This window comes from Anopheles ziemanni, chromosome 3, assembly GCF_943734765.1.
Source record: "Anopheles ziemanni chromosome 3, idAnoZiCoDA_A2_x.2, whole genome shotgun sequence".
In the NCBI taxonomy this organism is placed as follows: Eukaryota; Metazoa; Arthropoda; class Insecta; order Diptera; family Culicidae; genus Anopheles; species Anopheles ziemanni.
Window position 1 is genome coordinate 24,402,310 of NC_080706.1, and position 21,051 is coordinate 24,423,360.

The 21,051-nt window shown below is 43.0% G+C and overlaps 1 protein-coding gene across 12 annotated transcripts in view; it reads left to right on the top strand.

Annotated features, from left to right (window-relative positions):
* The first annotated feature begins 2,674 nt into the window (after positions 1-2,674).
* Positions 2,675-21,051, top strand: part of LOC131289973 (glutamate-gated chloride channel) — a 39,812-nt gene continuing 21,435 nt past the window's right edge. For 6 of the 12 annotated variants that reach the window (XM_058319336.1, XM_058319330.1, XM_058319332.1 and 3 more), the window contains exons 1-3: positions 2,675-2,736; positions 3,048-3,160; positions 17,297-17,364. In XM_058319336.1, coding sequence (XP_058175319.1) covers positions 2,675-2,736; positions 3,048-3,160; positions 17,297-17,364 — 243 coding nt within the window. Of the gene's footprint in view, positions 2,737-3,047; positions 3,161-8,436; positions 8,505-17,296; positions 17,365-21,051 lie in introns of all 12 variants that reach the window. The other 6 variants (XM_058319334.1, XM_058319338.1, XM_058319341.1 and 3 more) reach the window with 2 other exon arrangements.

A 21,051-nucleotide genomic window follows, 5' to 3' on the forward strand; every position in this document is an offset into this window, starting at 1 on the left:
GGCGTCCTTTCTGTTATTGCTGGATAAAGTCCAATATTCTTACAATCCTCGAAAAACTCATTAGCTCTCAGGTTAGATCGACATCTTTTCCAGCACGACGGGCGGCTCGAGTGCACTTTGTCAATGCCAACATCCTCTCGGAAATAATGACATGAAAATGAAATAATCACAATAAATGATAACACAAACGGTTCAATGGATACTAATAAGATGGATCTTAAAAAGGTCACACACATTCATTGTTTCACAAACATAATAAAAATGATCAAGTGTCTGTGAAAGTATCCTCTTCATCATTCCACAACCATTTTTCAACACATACACACTACCATCACAAACTAGAAGTAAATCAAATCGTTTTAATTCCTCCCCCCATTTTCCACCAATCGTTCCTAATGATGTTCATCTTACGAAAGCATTTTTATGTTTTCCATTCCACGCTCCAAAAAAAAAACCAAAAAGAACGTTGTGTTAAACTTTGCGAAATAAAACAAAATCATACTCAATCTTCGCCACAGGTTAATGGCTTCGCGACGCAACGATGTAGTAGTCTAACATTTTGGGTTTCGTTTTTCATAACGAGCTACAAACCGAACTGGTATGGGCAAAAGAATACCCATCGCAAAGATTCATGTTACAGCGTAATTTGCTTTCCACTTGCGCCATTAGTCTTCGCCCGGCGTAGAGTGCTAAAGCATTCGGGGTGTCGTCTGTGCCCAAATCCATTTTCCTCATTCGAATGGCCATTCGTCTGGATGGAGGTGAAATATTGCCCTTCACATGCGTGGCGTACAAGTCTAAAAAGAGCGGATGAGAGGAGGGGGAGGGAAGATTTGCAAGTTTTCCCATAACGAAAATGCCCCGGAGGGCGAAATCTCTCGGGAGCCGAGGGAGAAATGGAAAATAAAACTCCCACAACGGGAGGTGGGGTCGATTGATGGGAAGTAGAGAAGCTTCTATTGTTCTTGGAAATAGGTAGGGGAAAAAAAACAACATGAGTAAAAACTCGTGCGAGATTTGGTAAAATGTGAAAGGTACAGAAAAGATTGCCGGTTAACCGAAACAACTTCGTGGCGATATGCCGTGCACCTTTCACTTGCACCCTTTCCTTTTACCCCTTCCCTAAAACTAATACGGAAAAGTTCTATTGTTTCGTTCAACCACCCCTTCCCTTCCCAAACACTCCCATTAACCCTACCAGTCGCCTCACCGCAGGTTTGGGAAAAGTTTCCCCTCCATCGAATAATCGAAAGCGCTCGTGCTCGATCTATTGTGGGAACGGTGGACGGCGCTGGGGAGAAAAGTGGCGGTTCACGTATGAAAAACTTTTCCCGGAGACCACGCAGCCACGGTTGGGCATGTTTACGGCAGGTTTTGGTCGGTTCCGATCGACCTTAACCATGCGCTCGAAAGCTCATACCATCAACGCACTGAAACGGGCGGCCGAAGGAACTCTATAAGAAGGAGTAGGGTGGGAAGAACGAGAAGAAAAGGTCAACCGGAACCAAAGACCGAGGGAAAAGGGAAGGGGTTCGTTGCGGTTCGAGAACGGAACCGTATTTCGTCAAGCCGACCGTTACGCAACGCGTCCGATTTCATGCGGCGTGGATTAACGACAGTTTCTCTCTTTTCAACTTTTCTCCGTTTTTGTTCTCCCCTCCCCAGAAAGGGCGAAACTAGCGAAGGCATTCCGATAAGAGACCAGGTCGACGGGAAAGAGTTACCGTGGGAATTCAGTATTTTTCCCCCACCAGTCGAAAGGGTGACCGGGTCAAATTTATCCTCCAATCGATCCCTCCGGGCGACTCCGTCCGAAGGCTTTGATGTTTGCTGCGGTTTTGGCTTTGAACTGCCGGGCGGGAGGGAAGGGGAAAAGTCATCGAGCGCACGGCAAAAATACGGCCATAGAAACGAAACCGCTCCTAGATCTTTATTACATTCCAGAAGACGTCAATATTCTTTTTTGTCCAACCCTCCCTTTGTGGTTTTGAGAGTTAAAATGGTGTTTTCTGAATTTGCACGTACACGAAAACTAGTTTACCTTCCTTGCCTTCCGTGGAACTTACGTCATTTTCAACCCCGTTCTTTTGCACCACCGTATCGATGGCTTTCCATCATCAGGGAAGCACATTTGCACTCGTTACACTCCAGCCGATTCTCGTCAGGACAGCTTCTGCCGGAACGAAACCCCAAAAGATGATTTTCTCTTTATTGCCGTTGCTACCGGAAAGTGTAATAAACTGCTGTCGCTTAAATACACAGCCGAACCAACTCACCCACCCCAGGAAGCCGTAACCTGGGAGCGGGAAAACCCGGGCATTAAAAAGCTCGTTTAGCTGTATCGCAGCGCTTCATCTTGGAAACGGTTCAACTCGAGTTGGACCGCGGCTAGACGGAGGCTAGATATAAACCATGACTTAATGCTGGCGTATGCTCCGATGGAAAGGATTCCGATGGGGTTTTTCCAACCCACTTCCCACCCCCAGAGTTTGATGAGACACTCTCGGCGCGGGGATGATCAAAACGGGCGCCAATGGTCGTCGTTCATTAAAAACCGTCGCTTACATTTAACAGCTGCGCGTGTTCTAACTCAAAACCCCTTTTTACCTTTCGCTTTATCTTCCTCTTTCTCTCTCTCTTTCTCGTTCGCAGGATCAAACTCAACGTTTTCAGAATGGCCTCGGGCCATTTCTTTTGTGCCATATTTTATTTCGCTTGCCTGTGCAGTGCGTCACTGTAAGTATCGCTCGGTGGGCCGATTAAATTCCCTTCTTCCCGGGCGCACACGATCATTGCGCCGATTAAAGCAAACGATGTGCTCAAGATGTGCTTCCGGCCGCAAGCGGTCGCACTCCATTGTGCGCCGGCTGTCAATTAACGCACAATGACGAGCCGGCCACGAGTCGTAAAGCTGGCGTTGACAGACGAGCCAACTTGCGGCCGAAAGCATTTCGCGAGTTCCGTTCGCACGAACCATTGCTCATCCGGTCGCACCCGTTACCTTTTTTTTCCCTTTGTTCTGGTTTTCCTCACCCCTACCACGATAGCGCCAACAATCCGAAAGTGAACTTCCGCGAGAAGGAGAAGAAAATCCTCGACCAGATCCTCGGCGCCGGCAAGTACGACGCCCGCATCCGACCGTCCGGCATCAACGGAACCGGTAAGGCAAGCTTAGTGTTCGGTACCGCGTACTTTTACTCTTCCGTTCTGGCTTGATTATACACTCTTTCGTTCGGTATCGGTTCGTTTTTTCGGTCGTGTTTTCCGTTGTCTTTACCCAAAAACCCTTTTAGTTTTTGGCTAATTTTCGGGGCTTTTCTTCACCCGGTAGCTTTTACGGTAGGCGCATTCTTTTGTACCAGTATTCGAAACACAGGCATCCAAACAAAATTCTCCGTTCGTAGTGTTGAAAGTTATATGCTGCCAGTATCTTTATACGTTCCCTTATTTTCACTGCAAAGCTAGTAATTTTTCTAATTTATTTTTTCAAGATTATTCCACTTTGTATTCAAACAGGTGATCTTCCACTAATATCCAACCACAATGGACGTGGTTGCTATTGTTTATTATTTTCCTTAGCACGAATTTAAAAATATTTCTACCATGATACCAACATTTCAAGGGGATACATTTTACAGATATTGGTGAAATGTTGTTTTGTCTTTAATCATTATCTATCAAACCAATGGAGTCGATTCAACTGGTGATCTTCAGCACGATCGTCAAGTGATTGAATAAACCAAAATAGGAGTTTTAGCTCGTTGATGACTGAAAACCCTATGTCGGTCCAAACGGCTACTCGTCGAAGGATGTTCGTCTTAAAGGTTTTGGGCATCTGATGAAGGTTCCTAAGCAATGGCAGCGATTTGTAGGTTTATGTAAAACCTCGAGAGAGAAAGGAAATGGGAGACGAAAAAAGGAAAACTCTGATTTGCTGCGTGGAATAATTCGCAACAAAAACGGAAGAATCGAAATACCGAAGCGCGTCTTTCGGTACTTTTTACCCAACCCCAGCTCGGATGACACAAAGTTTCTTTATCAAAATGCGAAATCACCACATTTGAAACCGAGGCGACCGAAACCTGCCGGCAACCTTTGGCTGGATCGTGGAACGAAACCTCATTAAAATAAAATAGACCAAAAACAACAACAAAAAAACACACCGTGCGCAGTCAATTTGGGAAAGTTTTCAATGGTTTTGTTTTTTTCTTTTGTAAGGCCAGATTCACCCTGACCTTTCGTTTCTTTCCATTTCCCCCCTTTTTCGCTGGCAGTTTAGTGATGCGCATTTTAATCGCATGCAAATGAGATGCCAAAATGAAGCAACTGGCAATGGAAAGCCACGGGAGGAAAACAATCCCCCTACCACAACAACAAACACACACACACAAATACCCTCTCGAGAGGAATGGCAGGACAAAATTTGCCTCAAAGGTTGGCCGGAAAATCCCGTCGAAAGGGTGCAGCACCAAATACACCGACACATTCCCAACGCTCAACGGGACAAATTGCTCGCTTGAGCTTCAAAATAGCGACTAAAAGGTGCTTTTCCTTTGCCTCCCTTTTGCTTCCGTTCGAGGTTCGGGGTGGAAAGTAAAAAGCATACAACAAGACGGGTTTTGAACGCCCGCCATGTCGATGATTCGTGCTGGGAAATTTTAAAACGTCCAAAGCAGCTTTCGCTTCCAAGCAGGTAATGGAGGAAAATCTTACGGCTCATATCGTTCGATCTACCCTTTTTTTCCGGGCCCAAAGGAATATTGAACTAGGCCGCCACCGCCACGGAAAGGTACCAGTTTTCGTAAGCCTCCGGAAAGCCTCGCCCATCCTTCAATCATACAAATTGCCAAATTAGGCACACATGCACAAAAAACAGCCCCCCAGCCAAGTGGAAAGAAACGCTCCGACCGAGGCTCAACGGAATCTAGACGATGGTTGAAGACTTTCCGACGGTATGGAAAGTCCTCTCCGCGAGCTCAGGGATTGACCGAACGGTTACTTTTGAGCCAGGTGCGTCCAAAATGGGCCCAAATTCTCTCAAAACGCTTTCCCGTCCTTCCGAGTTTGCTTGTGTTAGTGTATCTCCAGGTAATCGAGACATTTTGTTTTCCTTCCCCTTTGCGCTTTCCGCGCGGGCGACTTTTGTGCTCGCTGATCCGATACTGCCCGCTTCGGGATCGCAATAGGCCATGTAAATCATGAATTTGAATTTCTCTGCGACAAATCGATCCCCACTCGAGAACGGTTTGACATTTTCCACTGAAAACTTTCATCGCCTCCCCGTAGAAGTTCCACCTTGTTGTTGAAAAGGGGGTATGTAGCGGCGAGGTTGGAGGAGTGGGGTTGTAAAACTTTTCCCCATCTATCATCGAACCGTTCGCTCTGTCGCTTACTTTCGGGCTACCAGTTTGTCATCCGACGAACTCCACTTTTTCGACCGAGGCCATCAATGACCTTAAGCTCATCTTTGACTCGATTCTGAGGGGATGCCACTGCCAGCGCCCCCTCGCACCCTTGGTAGGAGTTACTGAAAGAATTTCTCGGACGCCTCGGAAGGGAAAACGGATGCAAAAGAACCAGCCATCGAATTTGGGTCGCTTCGGTGTGCTTCGCCGTCGCCTTCAGGGCGATGATGTGGTTGATTTGTTTTCACGGTATCATGCTCGCTTTGTTTTTTTCTTCTTGGTTGATTTTTCCAAGTATTCATTCCACTTTTTTTTTCCTCCCCTAAACTCGCAACACAAATTGTTCGACGAGCAGAACCAGCAACGGGAAAAAAGAGATTGGGTTGATTGTTGCGATGTTCGTGCCAGCGAAGGGACTGGCGGGGTCCCATTAGGGTTTAGCCGTGAACCGCACAAACGGGGCAAAGAGTTTCTTACAGAGTGCCCAGTTTTTGGCAGTTAGCGAAAAGTAAAACTTTGCTTCTGAATTAGTGAGTTAGGCAAATTGTCTGACCCGCCCGTGGTGGCCGGTGCGCGTTGGACACTTTGTTTGCCTTTGGCAACGCTTTTTCCCCCTTCTTTCCAACTTACACAAACCGGTTTCTTTGTGGACGCAAGTGGACATAAGCTTGTGTTTTTTTTCTTGGTCAAAAGTAGAACACTGCTCTACTGAACGAAATGGTTCAGGGTCTTCGAGGTGGAAAGGGAAAAACTTTCTACTCGGTTTCAAAATTTGTTCAGCAAATTTTTGACTAAAATTTGGAGAATTTGGAGGGGTGAACTGCTAGCACACTGTTGTCCAACCAAAAAGAACACCTTTCTCACGCTCGCTTGTCCTGTAGTAATGAATTTTCCCAAGCTCCCCCCACCCCGGCAACCATTTGCCCCATGACCCGCGCACCCGTAATCGACATGGATGGCCGGGCATTAATCTTTAAACGGTTCGTGCCAGCTGGAAATGCTCGCAACCGAACGCCGAAACGTTCGTCCGCACCATAAAGGATGATATTATTGCACTCTCAGACGAACATTTGCCTTAAATCGCTCCCATCAAGACAAGAAATACAAATCGTCCGCAATATACGAGTGAGTGAGTGTGTGTGTGTGTGTGTGTGCCCTACCACCACCACCGGAGGAGCCTGGCTGGGCAGCTCGTAAAACTTTCTTTTCTCAACCTCGTGCCGGGTTTTTGCTGTCCAATTGGATAGTTTTACTATGGAGACTATCGTAAAACACGAGCAAACCGTTCTCCACATCCTTGGTGGGATCCTCATGGTAGACGGGGGCTCACTCAACCCCCCATTCCACCTGTGCTGGTAAATTTTAGTGTCTGAACGACATAAAGTATCCATGAGCGCGGTTCAGTTCACTTCTCGTCTCCCGAGACGAAGGCACGAACTGGAAGGCACGTTTTAAAATAACGACAAAAACAAAAAACGAAGGCAATGTTTAACATGAAACTGACTTCATGCAAACACAGGCACACGAAGATACACTAGCAAAGGCAAAAGCTCACAAACAGTAAAATCCCGTTGAGGATTGCCGATGGATGCTGCCATTCAAGAATGTACATAGACAGCGATGAAGATAAACTTGGCGGCGAAATAAGCTGACCGAGGCTGACGGTTCACATTTACAGCCTTCGAAACACACCACGTCTTCGATTGTACAGTTTCTCGAGCGCTTGCTTTCGTTGTAAATAAGCTTTCCAATTAGTTTCTCGTTCGGAGTGGATGCGCATTCCCGAACGTAACACACCAAACACTGCCGTACGCAGTATTTGTCTTCTGTAAATAGTTCTTTCTGCAACACTCTGCTGCTAGAAGTAGATCAATCGGAACGCCTTTACGCCACAGTGTCAACTTGCGAGTGCAGCGACACTTAAAAGACACGCTTTGTCGCGCCCAATTGGACTCACTTTTAGGACAAATCGCGCAATCCAAACGTCACATCTGACCACGGATGTCGAGCGGTAAAGCAGCCAAACCGGACACCCGCTTACACCTAAATTTTGAACACATTTCCATCGTTGACACGCAAACTACACACTAAGCTGCCAAACTTTCAGCACACACGAGCACAATCGCTTCGCGGTGTCGATGTAGCCGCCCGCTTGCTAGGATCTTTTACATTTTTCTTTCACTCCCTTTAACAAATATAATCATATGTTTTCAAATGTACTGCTTTTCAAAAACTCCACCTTTTTCAGAGAAACATTTTTAAAAAATTACACCCATTTCACCGAGAGATGGAAAAACGGGGCAGACTGGTGTACGAAAGAAAATAATGCAAAAGCAGCTTTGGTCGAGCGCTACTTTCAAACCGGATGCGGTTATCATTTACTGCAGCTTCCAAAGATGCCATTTTGTGGCTTGCAGGTCATCGTTGCCCGTGCCCGATGTACCGATAAACTCAAGATCGATAACTGCCTGCTCGCTAGTGTGGAGGCTTCAAAACTCGATCGTACGATCGCGGATACGAACATCGGTGGGGTGGATCGTCGTCGACGCCGGCGGTTGCCTATTAATCTCGCCTTGAACAACCATGATTTTCCAATTTCAGCCGTGTCTAGACTATTGACTGTTTCTCTTTTTCAACTTTCTTTTTTTTTGATTCTCTTACGGTGTGGTACAACACAAAAAAAAAAAAAACAAACGAACACAAACACATTCCGCCGGCGCATTGCAAATTCGTGTGTTACATTCAATGCAATATCGCACCTGTTCGTTCGCAACCGCTAACGAATTCATCGAATCACGCTCGATACCGATAACAACGGGACAACCGAACAAACAAACAAACAAACAAACAAACGAACGAAAAAAAAAAACAATAATCGAAAATTACGGAAAACGAACAATTCATTGAAAACAAAAAACCTCCCCACATACACACACACACACATAACCATCCTTCACAATGCTATCACTCATTCAATACCACACAAAATCGTGTAAAAAATATCGAATCACAAACCCCTATTACACATCAGATGGTCCGGCGGTTGTTCGTATCAATCTGTTCGTTCGAAGCATTATGACCATCAGTGATATTAAGATGGTAAGTTACAGTTTGTCTTCTGTCAGTCTCACACACAAAAAAAATACACATGATTTCTTATACATCTCGCCAAGTCAGAATAGAATTAAAAAAAAAACAAAACAATCAACCGAATAGATCCACAAACACACACATACTCCACCGCCATCACCACCCAACGCAACCTTAGCTTTCACAATCGCTAGTGTTTCGCCAATGCTACTACTCCGCCACCAAGACTGCTGCAGAAAAATTAAACAAAACCAACAGTTACTGTAGCCGTAGAGTTGATTTGGGATTTTGCTCCTGCGACCATTTTCGTTTTTCGGTATCATTCAGTTTGTTTTCTCCTTTCACGTTCACTTTGGCGTTCGGTAGCTTTTCTTTAGCGCCCTTCATTGTACAAGTCCTTTTTCGCTTGCGCGTAGTTCCAGCGTACTATTGCATTACGACTGTGTGCAACCGTACGGACCGTGTGTGTGTGTGTGTGTGTGTCAGTGAGTGAGATCACCTACTAGAACTACCAGCGCCATTTGTTGGGTGGAGCGAATTCGCTACCGAATCAAAAATTGACCATGTTTCTATGGATTCGTCTGCTTATCTTCGCCCCATTGGGATGCGATGAAGATTCGACCAATTGGCTTCCCCCGATCTCACCGCTACCTCACACGCTGCGCCCGGCGTTTTGTTATCTTTCATTTTGTTTCTGAGTATATCTGAAATAAAACTAGTTTGCTAACAGTTCTTGCAACCCTATTTTCTGCAACCCGCATTCGGAGAAAACTCTGCAGACCTTAGGCGCTCGTGTTGGGTCTTTTCTCCCCAAGGTTAACATACGAATTTCAAACCAAAATTTTAGCTTTTCCCGTTTTTCACTACGATTTTCTTGATTTTTGTCTCGAACCTTGCCAGTTCTTCTAACACCGGTTAAATGCTTGGGCAAACCAGTTTTTCCTTCATTCCTCGTTTCGAGTGCGTGTTTAAACTAGTTTTATTAATTATTACTTTCTGTTAGGAATGTAACTCGAACTCAGCCTCAAACTTCTAAACTTCATACAGAGCAAAACGTACTTGCTCTCGTCACAATTCCGCTGGCAATCTCGAAATGGCAAGTGGAAGAAATGAAGATTAAACTCCCAGAAATTAAATAATCATAAAAATATCATAATTATCTTCACAATGAAAGATGCTTTAAAATGGGCGAAAAAAATCTCTACTTGCTATCTCGGGTGAGAAACAATTTTCTACCACCCTCGCCAACTCGTGACGTTGCCAAGAAAACCTCCGCTAGTTGGAATGACTGCTTCTGAGTTTGCTTAGGTTTGTTTTCGTAATTGTTTCGATCGGTTGGTTGAATTTCATTTCCTACTCTTTTGTTTCGGTTTGTGTAGTTCTGTTCCTGTTGCTGGTTAAGTTTTGGCTTTTCGCTAGCAGCATCCGCAGGCACTATTTGCGTTTTGCGTAGAACTGGATCTTTCTTTTGTTTGTTGCGTGGTTTGTTCAAACATTTGATTGATAATATTACGATTAAAATTTGTTCGTCTAAGCGAAGAAAATGTTCACAATGCAGAGAGGAAACTGAAGGAATGTTGCCATAGGTAGTTCCTTTTTCAAGATAGGAAAGAAATGAGATGTCCTATACTGTTAAACAAAACAACATTCAGTACAGCTACTTCAAAAATGTATTGTCTTGTGGACATTTTTAAGACGTTGCATAGAAAAACCAAGTATGAAAAACGAAAATCTTTTAAACATCTGCTTTCGAAGAAACATTAGCATCGAAGCGGTATGTCTGCAACACCATGGTCAAAGCTGAACACCAACAACCATCCGTATTCGCTAAACAAACGCCACCGTATCCGCACTGCAGATTACTGTACGTTCCCCCTCTTTCCTACCTGCGGGTTGCAGATTCGCTTCCCCAGAGGACCTGCATCGATTTAAGCCATCGTGTTATTAAAAGCACGCCTTCGCCGGCTTATGACACCAGCCTTCATCATCTTCACCACCCAAAATACCCACCCATCGACGCCCGAAGCAGCACTCAGTGGGATTAGCTGTGGGGCTCTTTTTGTGTTTTTGTTTGTTTGCGTTTTTTTTTGCCTTCAGCCCCTTTATGCTGCTCCAAAGCTCCAATCCTGCAGGTGTTGCCTTTTCCACCGCTATTCCAATTAGGCTCGCCCGTACCGACGGGAAAGCCAAGGCCCCGGCCCCGACAGAAGTCAAGCCGCACGGTCCGGGTCGACGCTTCAACCGCAGGATGCAATCTCCTGTTGAAAAGCGCCTCCTGCCGGGCGCTTCATTTATTCATTGCATTTCAGCCCGATGTGCCCTTAAATTTGTGCGGCCAAAGCCGGGGCTTCAATTTGGGCGGGCGGGTCCATCGCTGCAGTCGAATCCTATAAATAAATAAGGCCACGCTTCCCCGCACGGTTCTGGGGTCATCAGACCCGGACCCCTTGCGTCGAGCCGCCGGAACTCCCTTGTATGCAGAGCGCAAACAAACCCGTTAGAGCCGACAATGGCGCTTCCTTAATCCTCCGGGATTCTCACGGGATTGAGAGGCACGGGAATCTAGGGAGATTCGTTTTTTTTTGTTATTATTTTTCATCCCACTTTTCTCCCCCATTTTCCCAACGGTGGCTCCATAGTCGAGCGTGACGAAAGTCCTTGAATATTAAACAACATCCCCAGACCGCACGCCCCGCACTTTCCGTGTGGTCTACCGGGGCTCCAAATTGGATGCTTCATTTCGGTGAAGCTCATTTCGGTACATCTGTGTGTGATGTTGTGTGTGCACTGATGGCACCCATGCTGGGTAACCTAGGATGGGAAGAACGGTACACGCCGGGGGTTTGCCAAATTGACATCTTTCAGCAGTCGGGAACCGCAAAATAATGCTCCGCTTATTACGATCATCATCCACCTCGTCAGTGCAAAGTGAAAAAAAAAACAAAACAAAATGGCAACAGAGAAAGCGTTTCACCAGCACTCCTCTTCGCAATCCCTTGCGTTTTAATGAAACATCTGTCCTTCCGACGTCCGTTCAATGGTGGACGGGGGGGACAGTTGTCATAACCAACACATGTGGCAAACCGGTAGCTGGTTGACCAAGGAGGTTTTGTTCCGGGAATCATTCCCTTTTTTTAAATTCCTTTTCTCTTCACGGGAAATTCGTTTGCTGTGACTGACAAGTGTCATAATTTTAATTTCATCCTCCTTCTTTAATTTTGAGTCTCATTCTTTTCACGGGCCACAAATATAATCCCGTCACATTGAAGAATGGTTTTACGTTAGTCTGGTATAATGGTTGTACTGTCCAGTTGTGTATTGACATGGTGTTTAAAATTTTGAATTTAAGGTGCATTCAAGATACACTTTAAACCACGGCTTGCAAATCTTCCATCCTCAATTATTTTTTTCGTAAACGTTGTGTCAAACACTACCATCCGTCGAGTGGGATCGTTTCATGTATAACTATGTTGGTTATGTCACCATTAAAACGAGGGAAAGAAAAAACACCCCAGCGTGTCCTTTTCGGTGCCCGTGTTAGTACAACGGGTAAGCATGTTCGCGAGTGCAAATCCTAGGAGCAAATAAACAAATCACGCAAACACATGTTGTGCCGGTTTCGTGCTCCACCTGTGTTAGCCCCGGTAAAAATACGTACCGGTTGTTAAGAAAATCCCAAACTCCGTACATTTGTTTTACCTTAACCTACCCCTATTCCCCCCTCCCCCTGGCCACACGCTAGTGTACCACATTCTTTCCTTTTTCAACACAATTTTCATTAAAAGTCCAGCACCAGCTTGGCACACGAGTTATGCGCGTGAACGTGCAACAGCTTGAAGTTTGCAGTCCTTGTCGTTAAGCTTTTCTATTCAGACCGCTTTACTGGATCTGAAGTTTTTGCTGCCATTTTAACAATTTAATACATTTTTGTCGTTTTATAACTCACCCGCTTCCAAGCGAAGGAAACAAAATCGACCAACTGGATTACTAACGGCTGCTCGTTTCCGCCACGTTGTTTGTAGTAGCGAGTGGGTTGGGGTTTTTTTCTTTCCTTACGCTCAGCAGTGGTACCCGCATTGGCCAGGAAATGTTCTGCTATGGTAAACGGAAAACGCAATTAGACGGTTACAACTAACAACATGCGGCTTTGCTCAAAAATGAAAACACGCATTGACCATGGTGTTCAGTCATACTTAACGCATATTTCCTTGCATAATCAATGTTTTTTTTAAAAAAAGGATCCCTCTTACATAAATTCACACAAACCATCTCATTTGTGGTGGTGAAGCCAACAGGTTCCAGTTTACAGTTTATATTCCACCGTACTTTCTTATCGCTTATGCTAATGTTTTTAAAACACGCACTTTTCCAATTACCAACATGCTGCCCGCCGTTTCTGGTTCTTGCGTAATGGTTTGAGCTGTTGACTAGTTCTTTTGCTTTTCTTCTATTTTCGATGGTAGTCTTTTTGAAACCTGTTTTTTAGAAATATTTTAACTCATAAGCTTTGCCTGTTGCAAACATTCATGCCTACGGGGTGCATAAAATTAATATAGTCATCAAATCATGACCATAGCATGATTTTAATTTAATCGCAACTTCTTGATATGTTTTATCATTCTTCGAACTGAAACAGAAAGTCATTTTTAAAGGCATAACAGAAGCCGATGATCATCCTTCTTGAATTTCAATTGAAAAGTTTACAACTTACACTTTATTGTAAATGATATTTTGACACATTGTTTTGCAGTCTATTATATGAGGATACTTTCATATATTTAAATGTTTTACAAACAAAATTTTTAAAAAAATTAACATTAACACTAATTTACTATGAAATGAATCTAAGAAAGTACGATTTCAATGAAAATACACAGTCTTTCATTAATGCAGAACTAAAACTACAATCAATCCATTCTGAATTAAATTAATATCATACTATACGGTTTTGAAACTATTGTACCAGATTTGATAAATACGAAACGAAAAGAAAAAGCATCATCTTCTCTCATGGTTTAGTTTTTCATCCCAACTAATTTTTGCTTTTACCCTTTAGCGCCAAAAGCAATATATTGCGGGTCAACCAACTAGCTTCCATTTATTCTCGATTACCTGGTGTTTCAAGCTCGTTGCAAATAGGTTTGTTTATGATGAGCATTTATTAAATGCCTGTGTTCTGCATGTCGCCCTTTCCATACGACACGTTTTCAGAGTTTGATGCATCCATAACAAGTTAACCAAGATTTCTACCCTCTACTTTCTTTTCTCTTTCAATAACGTGTTGAAGCAATGAAAACACTTATAAAAACGGTTTTGCGCTATCGATATGCTTCCCCATTGTTTATCCGCTTCCGTTCGAGTTCCGTTTGCCAAACTTTCCACACGTTTCAGGCTAAATATATTTCAATGTCGTTCCATTTCGATTGCTAGCAATTACGAGAAGGCGGCCTTAATGGCATGTAGACTTTGTCTCATTATGGTAAGTGACAGTGCGGAAAAACTTTTCGGCTACACCCAAATCGAGAACGCCCCATCCCGCCTGAGTGGTCATTCGTCCAATGGAAATCCACTGGCCGAGTGTTTATGCTATGTTAAGATGTTCAATGGAACAACTGTTCTCGGTGGATATGGCCCTCGGGTGCGTCCCGTCAGAAGACAACGGTTGTTATCTTTCCTTTTTACCACCCGGACGCCCACGATTGTACTGCGTGGTGTTAATTGTCCTCTGCCAGAATCCGAACCGGACCATGGACCGGAGAGACTGCGCGAAAGACAAACTCCCCCCAGAACCCTACTACACACATGCACAAACAAATGCACGAGTTCTGAATGTCCTCGAAAGTCCCCTGGCACGCCCAAGGGAGCCTGTGTCGTGATTCTTTGCCGCTCGGCGGAAAGTTTGCCGATCGCCGTCAGCTGTCGAAAATGGATTCGGACTATTTTCGTGTCGTCGTTACCCTGTGGACGGGAACGCTTTTCACCAGCGGTCTAGGACGTGGAAAATGGATAGGACGAGCGTTGGTTCCCTTCCACCGGGGAAACGGGGAAAGAAAACCTTTCGATCTAATGCGCCCTCCTTGACATGCCGGGCCGTTTCGGCTGTCGGTAGAGAAAATTTTCACATCTTGTCGTCCGCTCGGACGCATCCCCGGGGAGACCATATGGCACCAGGCCGGAAAGAGCTCGCCCTGGATGAAGTGCAAATGGTAGCGTGGAAGGCATGTTCTCCCAAGGTCGCTCGGCTATGCACCGGCACGTACGGGACGTTTTCCCCGAAACAAAAAACTTAAACACGTGATGGTGCATTCAGCTGACGATGGTTTGGCGCTTGACAATCTTCGGGACGTGCGAGAAATAAGGTTGTCTAGAATTGGAATGTTTTGGAATGTTCACGTGAAACAATATGCTATATTTATGCACCCATTATTTAGGTCACCATCTCAATTGGATGGTGACAGTTCGATTAACATGAACAGGAAATATATGATCGGAATATTCACAAGCAGAATTACCTCAAATGCGGTTTTTTGGACATTTTCTAGACCAAGAATAATAATCAAATACATACGAAATGAACTAAGCACAACGAATCAGGCTTCCTGGACATAATAAAAAGAAACAAAACCCATCTCATATGCCACTTCCATCCGGTGCGTATCAATTACATTCTTGAAATTGCTACAACACCTCTTGGCTTAGGACAATCCTTACTCCATCCCCCCGACGGAAGGAAAGCTAATTTGGGGTATCTTCCACGGGTGCAAGAGAGTGAGAAAAGGAAACAATACCATGTCTGCCAAGATGGGTTTTCATAGAGCGAAAGACAAAAAGAAAACAACATCGGGTACAATTTCCCGCTCGGAGCCAAATTATTTCCGAAGATTTTGGTCGCCATCAAATCTGAAAGACAATCCCGATGGGCGCCTAACGAGAGCCTCCGGGCTATATCGTGGTCCTTCAAGAGAACGCAATAAGAACAACCGGAGCTAGCGATAAAAATAACACGATAAACGTTGAATATCTCCCCGAAAAATGTCGTCGGTTGGAGGACAACTGTTTTGTTCTAGGATAAAAAAAACCTACGTCGGTCACTTGAGGTTTAATATATTGCATATGTTTGAAGTGGTTGGTAACAGATGCCCGCAAATGGAAGAGTGGAACTGTAGCGTTTCAGCTATGTGGTGCAAAGATACATTTTTGTGCCAAATTTGCCAAACGATTGCATGAAGGAAAATATATTATTCTTTTGCAATATGTTCATTATTCCAACTGGTTAAAAACGTTATAGATACACATGATCTTAACAAACTAATTTTGATATCCAGTTTTTAAGGGGATGAGGAAATAGTCATAAAGTTTCCTGCACTGTCACTTATCACGCGATTAGAATTTAGCATGAAGTCTTTGATTCCAAAACATGAACCCCTCATTGCAGCCATCTGTTCGCATGGTGCAGGTAGCGAAATATTTCCTTCCAATCGTCTCGAACGGACAACTATTGCGTCTACGAAAATACGCCCCGCGCGGCGCTTTGTGCTTTTTAGTGATGGCGTAATTGACGTGCCCTTACATTCATTCCACTGTGCGTCACCATGTTTTTGTTTTGTTCTGTTCTAGAATAATAGCAACATATGCACCAACTATCTTGCCACCTTGAACGATGCATACTAATGCTACCCCTTTCGATACATCCGAAAACTTCTAGCGTAAAGGATCGAAAGCCGTGCAGCGTCGAAAGCGACATTGTTCCACTCATCGTCTCTGCGTGCGTGTGTGTGTGTGTGCTGCTAAGAATAATTGTCCTTCCCTATCCAGCCCCGGAAAGTGTTCAAACTTTCGACGAGGCGACAGCCTTTCATCACACCCGCACACATACACCAAATACGAAACCTTTACGATCACTGTAGGTAACACCATACACAAACACATTCACAATCAAATATCACCTAATCAGACGGTGCGAAAGCAAAATAAAGTTTAAGTAATGTAATACCAACAGACCACAACCAAACACTAAGAGATTTGTAAACGAATTATAGTCGAGCTGTCAAAAATGTTGACAGTTGCATTCCGCCATCGATCGCCTCCATTACTTGTGAGCCGTGAGTCGTTCAATGTGCAAGCAAGCGTATCATTTTTTCTCTGCCCTTCACACAGTCCATTCATCATCAGCAAGCTGTTTCCTGAGAATGGAAATATGTCGATTGTTTTGACGATTCTTTCTAATCCGCCAACAGCAGCAAATTGAATTTTGTAGCGCAACAAAGACGTTCTTTTCGTTCCTTCTTTCCTTCTTAAGTTTTAATTCGTGCGCTTATGTTTCAGAGCTCAACCGAGAACGAAGCCTAACATCCTTTCGAACCCAGCACCAAAAGCGTTATGTTACTTACTCAACTCAACTGCCAACATCTCTTCTCTCTTTTCATTGTGGGCATCGTCGTCATCCGTTTGCAACTGTTTGCCTCGCGAATTTTGTCACATACCGCAATGATACTCGCAAAAAAAAAACAATAATCCTGCACGATATTTTACGCGCCAAATACCTGTAATATACGTGATTGCGTAAATCGGATCACCGAATACGGCTGCCATTTCCGATATATTCCGTTCGTTGCGACTCGATCGATGCATCGGTAACGGGACGACCGAAAAACGTCAAAAAAAAAAAAACAAAAACGTCGACTGCAACCGACTGTAAACTGACGACCTGATTCTAAACAAACAAATCGAATCCAAACCGCCAAAACCAAACTCTACTCAAACCATGCAAAAACGCGCCAATTAACTCACTCCGTGCACAGACGGGCCGGCCGTTGTTCGCGTCAACATTTTTGTAAGAAGTATATCAAAAATCGATGACGTGACTATGGTAAGTGTAGAAGTGCAGCGGTATATGGCTCTAGCAAAGCGTTAAACCGCCCTTGCACACACAGTATCGTTAAACAAATACCCAAATGCAACCGTTGGAATGAATTATTTAAACAAAAAAAAACAAAGCAAAGGAAACAACTACTCCCCACCCATATATAAAACAGCATACCAACCATCACAATCACGGTACAATCCCCCACCACTCCCGTTTCTCGTTTGACTGCAAGAAATCTAACCGAAGTTTTTGTTTTTCTTCTCAACAACAACACCCCACCTTTTTGATAACTGATGAAGTATAAGTAAATTTTTGCATTACCCACCCCAAAACCGCCCCGCCCAGAACAGAACCAACCAGTACAGGGACCAGAAGTGAATGCAACCGAAATCTTTTGCCCACGTTTTTCCGCTCACTATTGGTTTTGTCGCCATGTTAAGTCTCCTTTGATTTACCTTGGTTTGCGTCTTCACTCACGTACGATCACTCCAGTGATTTTGTGTTGTTTTTGTTTTCCTTTTTTGGCGTACCGTAGGAAAAGTAACCCTCCTCCATACGGCTTGAGAAACATTTTCACACTGTTTAATTTTTGTGATCCACTGTATTTGCTCACAGTCTTAACGAATCCTCGAACTGTTTACTACGTGTACTGATATTCACTTTTATTTCACACCGAATCGAGATTTTAATATTTGTTTTTTTCCGTGTCGATTTGGCTTACATAATTGGTTTCCTCTTTCTTGCCTTTCCCCCGTGGATCGTCTACCTCCACCGAGTGGCCTATTCTAATGGCAGCTCAATGCTCGGTGTGATTAATTGACTTCTCCTTCCCACAACTTTCTTGTTTGTTAGTAAAACTAATGTTAAACGGCCTGTGTATATTGTTTTACTTATTTTTATATGAGCCATAGTTTGGAACCTTTTGTTTGGTTTGGTTGTTTTGGTCATTTTCACGGTACACAGTTTTGTTTTATTTTTATAAAATCGGTACATCTCTTCGGTGTGTTTCGGAGATACTCATCCCCTTTGTTTTTTGTTCCTAGCACGAACGAATGGTTAGAAATATATGAACAACTAATGCCTACTCCGTCATCCTCTAACTCGACCGTTCCGAACGAGTGTGACTTGTCCGCATTCTTTTTCTACTGTTGTACACTGTACTCCGGCTGGTTTGAAAGGTGCAAACTAAAAAAGAAAGGCACAATAGTGGTCCAAGGATAATGCGACAAAATTCGTGCAGAATGCAATGATTTTTCAAATATTACTTTAAGGCCTGTTACTTACCAAGTCAACGATTAGCTCTAGCTGAAAAGAAAAAAAAACAGAATGATTCACGCATCGGCTATGACGCAACATGTAAATCGTCCCTCTTTCTATCTTATTACTTGCTTTTCTTACGACTTTCTTACAGTACTATTTTTGTAGTAAATTAATTTTACTGTCGAATTGCTGCATTTGTACGATATTATTTTCACTATTTTGATTAACTTTAAATCATTCCTGTGTACTTTTGCCAGGCTTTATCGTGTGTTGCTTTATTAATAAATTATGTTTTGCTCTATCCGTAAGCTTTCATTTGGGTTTTCATTATATTATAAAACACTGATCTAATAATTATAGTTAATTATAATTACTTCTCACATATCTAACAGCTTCTCTGCAGCTTTTGAAAATGAGTAAAAAATAACTCTCCCGGAACTCACAGTTCACATTGCACTCACAAGCGCACAAACATGTGAGGAACATTCAGTGAACTAATCGTTGGCTTTCCTCTCGGAATGATCTTGCTTGACGAGCCGCATTTCGGTTCATATATTTTTCGCTGCTTGGAAAGCAAAACACGACTGTGCTGGATATATGCTAACTTTTCCTTTTACTCTATCTAACCTAACCAACCCTTTAACACTACAGATTCACTACCTTTGACAATTGCCCTGTAGTTATTATCCACTTTTAGTTCGTTCGTACGTTCATCGCAGAACAGTTCTTGCGTAGCAGTCACATTGACTTTCAAACTGTTACACTGTTTGTTTTGTCCCTTTTTGTTTTCAACCTTGTTAATATATTCCCGTCTTAGGTTTGGATTTCTTTCGGTTCTTGGCAGCTTTAAGTTAACTTTGCTTTACCCAAGGATTCGTGATTTGGTTTTGGTTGATCCAAGGTGTGTATTGTTGGTGTTCTGTACTCGCATTACTTCATTCTTCTACCACTGTATACCTTGTGCTCATCTACTATAGACTGTGTCTGTATTTTTTGTGTTACTTTCTCACGTTTTGATGATTTTTCCCATGTATCTGTGCTGTTCAGTTCAATTGGTGGTGATTAACGTTTCACTCTTCCTCTTTTTCTATACCATATGACTCGATTGTGAATGTGTTTGTCGTTATGGTATACTATTATGTTGATGACTAAATATATATTATCTTTCGTATCTATTATCTTTCGTATTCCGTATTTGGCATTTCAACCGAAAAAATACAGCTGCAGTTTATTTCCTAAATCGAAACTCGAAATGTATCATCATTATTGTTCGATATCGTATCCAAGGCACTTTTTTTAACGCCAATACTCGAATTAAACAGAATTAAATCAAGCTAAGCTGATTATCTCGACCCACTTCACAGTCAAGACGACACAAACACATATCACACACACAAAAATGTACACATACCCACAGTGACGAACAAAACATTTCTTGTAACATGCTCTAACTACTCACTTGCCAGTAGAAAGGTAGACACGCGTGAAACGATCGTTGTTTATATGTGTTGTGTATAGCAATAGATTCTGGACATTTCCTTTCGTGTAATAATTATCATCTTCAGTCAGTCATACTTTAGATCCTCTTCATCGACGAACTTTCAAAGTGTCTTTAGATGTTGTAGATTATACATTTCCTACCATTTTAACTACCATCCTTAACAGCTCTTGAATGTATACAGTCATCGTCGGTGTAGATTCATTCTTCTGTCTTTAATCTGTTGTCATACTTGTGGGTTATAACACTTTTATCAATTTGACATAAATTTTTCTTAATTATTAACATCATTTCAATGGTTTTGGAGTTTATAAAATGACGATTGTCTTTCTACACCCTACTGAAAATGACCAAAAAGTATGTAAAAATAATATCAATGCCAGTGAAAATGATTTTCCACTAATGCTAACGCATTTTCTCAAACAACACTTCAACTGTGTGCTACTAAAACAAAAATAGCCGTCAACTCAATACAAAACCAATCGCAGTTAACTCACTTTGCTAAACTGTTGTATTTTCTCACTCTATGGAATGACAATGGCGAACATCGAACGTAGTTCTCTAGCATGAGATTTGTTTCGCCATTTGAAAACACGAAGAAATTAAAAAAAGATCAATTCCGAAGTAATTTTAAAACAAAGAGAGTAAAACACTTGCTTAGTTCACTGAATGTCAATATATTTGCTGCTGTCTCTTTCTACATCGAATGCCTCATTTACTCTAAACATCAGTTCCGTTTCACATTTATGATTTGGATCCGGCTTGTATTTTGCTCTTCTCAATCTTTAAGCTAATTTGCATTCTTCCATCTTTTCATCCTTATAACTCTTTCTCACTTACTTTTGCCTTTGTGTTTATTTGCAACTACTTACTACTAGCTGTTGTGGCACCACTGAGCTGAAATTTTTCCATGGTTGAATATTTAAATTTTG